General features: G+C 44.5%; 1 protein-coding gene across 1 annotated transcript in view; it reads left to right on the forward strand.

The window, feature by feature from the left end:
• Window positions 1–6,240, forward strand: part of LOC119416589 (Ig-like V-type domain-containing protein FAM187A) — a 178,727-nt gene that overhangs the window by 66,715 nt on the left and 105,772 nt on the right. The window contains exon 8 of the mRNA XM_037683778.1: window positions 4,574–4,617. Coding sequence (XP_037539706.1) covers window positions 4,574–4,617 — 44 coding nt within the window. The remainder of the gene's footprint in view (window positions 1–4,573; window positions 4,618–6,240) is intronic.

The raw sequence follows: 6,240 nt of genomic DNA on the forward strand, positions 1-6,240 counted from the left end.
CGTCTTCTGTTGTTGCAGAACCCGTCACAGCTTTTGCAAAGGACTTTACTGTAAAACCAGTTATAATCAGATTCTCTTGTCTCGCATTTCTTTCCATGTTGTCAACTCTTTTTTCAAGTTCAATTATTTTATTGTCCTTTTCGCTTATTTGAAGTTTAAATTGTTTTACTTCCTCAAACAATCCAATTAATAGTTCTTATTTTGATGTCAGCTTGGCCAGTTCCATACTCATAAAATTCAAAGACTTTTTAATGTCCTCCATGTCTTCTACATTTAGTTCGTCCAAATGTTCTTTCTTTCCACGTTTGGATTTAATTGACATATTTAAGTGTACTCACGACCTGGAGATGTATACACAGCCAAGCAAAGCCGACGCCCGATCCCAAGTCACAGCTGCCCTCTGGTGGTAGCCAGTGGCCACTGCACCCGAATCCAACGTCAGATGGAGAACAGACCAAAAGGCCCCAGGAGCCCGCAGAATCCTCCACCGAAGACCAGCCTCCAGCTGCACACAGACCCAACGGCCGCAGACCCGAACCCCCGCCTTCCAAAGCAGGCACAACCCCAGCAGAAGGTCTCCACAGCAGCCCCACACCGTCGCTCCCCAGCTCGGCGGAGCCAACTCCACGGCCTGCCTTTCACCTCCTTCCTCTCTCTTTGTCCTCCTTTCTCACTGTCCTTCTCCACTCAGTTTTCAGTATTTTGTCGTTTTTGAAGCAGTTTTATCCAAAGTTAAGTCCACTTTTCAGTTAATTGTTTGCAGAGACACTCCCAAACATACTTGCCCGGCGGCCATCTTGAATTCCCTCCTTATTATTATAAAGGAAGGAGTGAATAATGCCCCAAAGACCCATCTCTGCCTGATGCCCTCAACAAGTTCTATGCACGCTTTGAAGACCCGAACAGACCACCCAGCACCAGACTCACCTCACCACCGGACGTAGAGCATCTCAGCGTGACCTCAGCAGAAGTAAGGAGTACCTTCAGGAGGATTAATCCGCACAAGGCAACTGGCTCAGACAACATCCCTGGAAAAGTGTTGAAGGAATGTGCTGATCAGCTCTGTGAGGTGCTGGCAGACATCTTTAACACCTCACTTACCCTGGAGACAGTTCCCACCTGCCTGAAGACTGCCACCATCATCCCAGTCCCAAAAAGCTCTACAGTGACTGGTCTGAATGACTATCGGCCAGTGGCCCTCACCCCGATAGTCGCTAAATGCTTTGAAAAACTGGTCATGACTCACATCAAAACAACCATCAACATCAACGAGGACCCTCATCAGTATGCATACCGTGAGAACCGATCAACAGAGGATGCAATCTCCTCTGTGGTCCACACTGTGCTCAACCACCTGGAGCAGAAAAACTCTTACGTCCGTATGCTCTTTGTGGACTTCACATCCGCCTTCAACACCATGATCTCCCAAACCCTGATGGACAAACTATCCACACTAGGACTAAGCCCCTCCATCTGCAACTGGGTACTAGACTTTTTAACAAACAGACCACAGTTAGTGAGGATCCACAACCTCTCCTCCACCACCATAACCCTTAGCACTGGCTCTCCTCAGGGATGTGTGTTGAGCCCCCTCCTGTTTACTCTGCTCACGTATGATTGTGCAGCTACCCATCCAGGCTGTCACATTGTAAAGTTTGCAGATGATACAGCGGTGGTGGGATGCATCACAAACAATGATGAGTCCAGCTACAGGCAAGAGGTGGAACACCTGGAGAGCTGGTGCAAAGAGAATAACCTTCACATCAATGTGAAGAAGACAAAGGAGATGATTGTGGACTTCAGAAGGAACAAAAACATCTACACCCCCCTGAACATAAGAGGATCTGCGGTGGAAGTGGTCTCCAGCTACAAGTACTTGGGTGTACACATGAATGACAACCTCAGCTGGAGCAACAACACCACCAGCCTGATCAAGAAAGCTCATCAGAGACTCTACTTCCTCAGACGGCTGAGGCGAGCTGGTCTGGGAAGCTCAGTCCTCACCTCCTTCTACAGGTGTGCAGTGGAGAGCATCCTGTGCTCGAGCATCAATGTGTGGCATGGAGGCTGCACAGCTGCAGAAAGAAAAGCTTTGCAGAGAGTGGTGAAGGCTGCACAGAAATCTGTTGGAATCAGCCTCCCCACCATCACAGACATCTACACCTCAAGATGCAGGAAGAGGGCCACCTGCATAATGAAGGACCCCACTCACCCAGCACACACACTTTTTGCCCCACTCCCCTCAGGAAGGAGGTTAAGGAGCATTAAGTGTAGAACCACTAGACTGAGGAACAGCTTCTACCCTGAGGCTGTTAGACTCCTGAATCTCTAACTAGAATAATCACTGTGAAAAACCATATCATGTTGCTGCTGATCTGTTTCATGTTGCTGCTGATCTGTTTCAATGTTGATGTGTTCATGCGTGCACATCTGCTCACAGACTCGTTCATGTTTGTGCTGATGTTCAATGTTTTTATGTTATGAGTGCTTATAGTGTATATTTAGTTGATGTTTTTCTTAGTTCATATCTTAGATGTTATTACTGTTTTTCTTATACATTTTATTGTTGGATGTAACTGGGACCCTGTGTACATAATTTCGCTCCACCACATGTACCACATGAGGTGCGAATGACAATAAAGGAACTCTGACTCTGATATATGTATGTGTATATGTATGTGTATATATGTATGTATATATGTATGTGTATATATATGTATGTGTATATGTATGTGTATATATTATTTAATTTATTTAATTATTTCTATAGCACTTTACACAACCATGGTGATGGTGACCAAAGTGCTTAATAAAAAACAGTACTTAAAATGACAATAGGTTAAAAGCAAGAAAACACAACATAATAGCACAAATAAAACCAGAAATGTCACCACATATTTACGTACTAAAAGCTTGTTGGAATAAAAAAGTCTTAAGCTTCGATTTAAAAGGACCAAGTTCAGTAATCTGACGCAGATCAAGAGGGAGCTTATTCCAGAGTCGAGGTGCGGCCGCAGAAAAGGCACGGTCACCCCAGCGTTATATTTAGTCCTTGGAACAGAGAGCAGGAGCTGGCTGTCTGACCTCAAAGATCTGGAGCGGGCGGGGAAACTTAGCATCTCAGTTATATAAGGAGGAGCAAGCCCATTCAGAGCTTTAAAAACAAATAATAAAAGTTTAAAATCTATTCTAAAACGGACAGGGAGCCAATGTAGTGAGAATAAAACAGGTGTGATGTGGTCCCATCTAGGAGTGTTGGTTAAAAGGCGCGCTGCTGCATTTTGTACAAGCTGGAGGCGACTCAGTGATGACTGTGGTACACCAACATACAGAGCGTTACAATAATCGAGCCTAGAACTGATAAAAGCATGAACAGCTTTCTCCAGGTCGCGACAATTTAAAAAGGGTTTGACCTTTTTTAAAAGGCGTAAATAAAAGAATCCCGACCGGACAACAGAGGCAATATGTTTGTCAAAGTGTAAAGCCTTATCAAAGGTCACCCCAAGGTTATTCACACAGTCACTGAAGTTAATGTCCAAATTTCCCAGGCCAGATGCATCTTTGTCACCAAATAAAATCCATTCTGTTTTACTGTCATTTAAAAACAGGAAGTTCTTGTTCAGCCAATGTTTGATTGCAGAGATGCAGTCGAAGAGAGAAAGCATTGGGTTATTGGATCCTGGCCTTAATGGTAAATAGATCTGCAAATCATCTGCATAAAAATGAAAGTTGACATTGTGTTGTCTTATAATAGATCCAAGTGGCAACATGTATAATGAAAAGAGCAAAGGACCCAAAATGGAACCCTGGGGCACCCCACACAGAAGAGGGGCTGTAGAGGAAGAGGAGCCATTGAACAAGATAGAAAAGGTTCTATCAGATAAATAGGACGTGAACCACTTCAGAGCAGTACCGCGAATCCCAACAAAATCATGGAGGCGAGACAGAAGGACAGAGTGGTCCACAGTGTCAAAGGCTGCTGTGAGGTCGAGGAGCACCAGAGCTACTGGGCACCCAGAGTCAACTGACTGAGCTATGTCGTTATGAACTTTCAATAATGCAGATTCTGTGCTATGTCGGGATCTAAAACCAGATTGAAATTTATCCAGGATTGTGCTTTTTTCCAGAAAAGGCTGAATTTGCGTAAGAACCATTTTTTCTAAAACTTTGGAGAGGAAGGATAAATTAGAAATAGGTCTAAAATTTGATAAAACCAAGGGATCAAGATTTGTTTTTTTTGAGAAGGGGGCGGACCGTTGCATGTTTAAAAGCAGAAGGCATAATTCCATTGGACAAACACGAATTGAAAAAAGGAAGAAGGTAAGGACCAACAATATTAAATACCTCTTTCAATAATCTGGTGGGGAGAAAATCAATGGGGCAGTTGGTGGGTTTAATGGATTTGACGATTTTGTCCAAGAGGGAATAGGACACTGGTTCAAACTGGTCAAATAAAGCAGAACCAGCAGAGATAAAAGAACACTCTGAAACAGAAGTAGCAGGTGTACCTGTGGCTTGTCTAACCGATGCAACTTTATCAATTAAAAAGGAGAGAAAGTTCTCACAGGTGGAGGCTGAGGCATCAGGTAAGACTGAGGTGGGTGGATTTAAAACAGAGTTAATTGTATTAAATAACACCCTGTGGCAGTGGCTACTGTTTGTGATAATGTTAGACAGAAATTGTGATTTTGCATCATTAACAGATCTCTGATACAGAACAAGAGTTCTCCTTAATAAAACCAAAGAATCATGTTGCCTGTCATACTTCCACTGTCTTTCAGCCCTTCTACATTGTCTCCTGAGTTTGCATGCAGGAGGATCTTTCAGCCAAGGCTCGGCTCTGGGTTTAGGGTGTCTGAACTTCACCGGAGCAATAGAGTCCAGGATCCCAGTGCAGGTATCAGAAAACAATGACAGGAAATCTTTGGGACACAGAGAAACATCAGGACCAACTGAATAAAACTGTGAGTCCATAAAAGCAGTGGTGAACTGTCGGGCACTGGCTGAGGTGAGACAGCGGCGATGACACCCCGCAGCCAGAGGCCTCCTGGCTGGGTGGGGGGCTGTAAATTGGAAAAAAATAGGGAAATGATCCGAGATGGCAGACTCAGAAATTTCACAGTGAGAAATGGACAGTCCATGAGAAATAATAAGGTCCAGAGTATGGCCAAGATGATGTGTTGGTGAATTCACTGATTGTGTTAAATTAAAAGAGGCTAAAAGCTTTAAAAACACAGAGCCAGTGGGTCAGTGGGACAACAAATACGAATATTAAAATCTCCACAAATAAAAAAACTGTCATAGTTAGAAATAATATCAGCAAGGAATTCAGAGAATTCTTGAATGAATTCCTTGTTATATTTAGGTGGGCGATAGGCAACAGCACATAAAACATTCAGGGTGAGCTCAATCACAAACATCTGAAGTTCAAAGGAGGAGTAAGTGATGGTGGGCAGAAGTCTGCATTTAAAATTGTCCTTATAGATAGTGGCAACACCACCACCGCGGCCTGTCAGACGTGGGGAGCTGAAGAAGGAGCAGCCCGAGGGGGAGAGATCAGAAAACAAGCTGTTATCGCCCGGTCTCAGCCACGTTTCTGTCAGCAGCAGAAAGTCCAGAGAGTTTGCGCAGAAGAAATTGTGGAGAATAAAAGTTTTATTTGTGACAGATCTAGTGTTCAGAAGAGCCATCCGGATGGAGCACTGGCTGTTATCCTGGGATGTGCGGCCAAAGAAGCGGAGGTTCTCCTGAACCCTGCCACGCCTACAGATCTTTGCACGCCGATGACCAGGAAATGCGCCGCTGCCGGTGTCCGTATCCACGACGCGTAACCAGCTGTATGAATATTCCATGGGGCATCGTATGTCCACAAAGTTGTATTTCCTTAGAATCTTGCGCGAAGACTGGAATGAAGAAGAGGCGAAGTGAGCCCAAAGCTTCACAAGCAACCCACCCCTCCTGCCGCGTCTCCTGCGACGGTGCCCGCTGCGGGCGACCACAACACAAGGATTCCGTAGAAATAGAGGTATGGATGCCAGGTGAGGTGGAGGAAAAGTCTTGGATCGTCCATAAAGGTCATGAAACAGTACTTTTCCCACGATGGAATTAATATTTAAAAGTGTCTGGCGGTCATAAGAAAACAGTGATGACACAATCTGAACAAAAGTCAAGAAAAATAGCACAAAAAGTAACAACTTGAGGAGAGACAGACGACAAGCCACGTACAACGGCGCCATCTTG

This window comes from Nematolebias whitei, chromosome 11, assembly GCF_014905685.2.
Source record: "Nematolebias whitei isolate Nwh7 chromosome 11, NemWhi1, whole genome shotgun sequence".
In the NCBI taxonomy this organism is placed as follows: domain Eukaryota; kingdom Metazoa; phylum Chordata; class Actinopteri; order Cyprinodontiformes; family Rivulidae; genus Nematolebias; species Nematolebias whitei.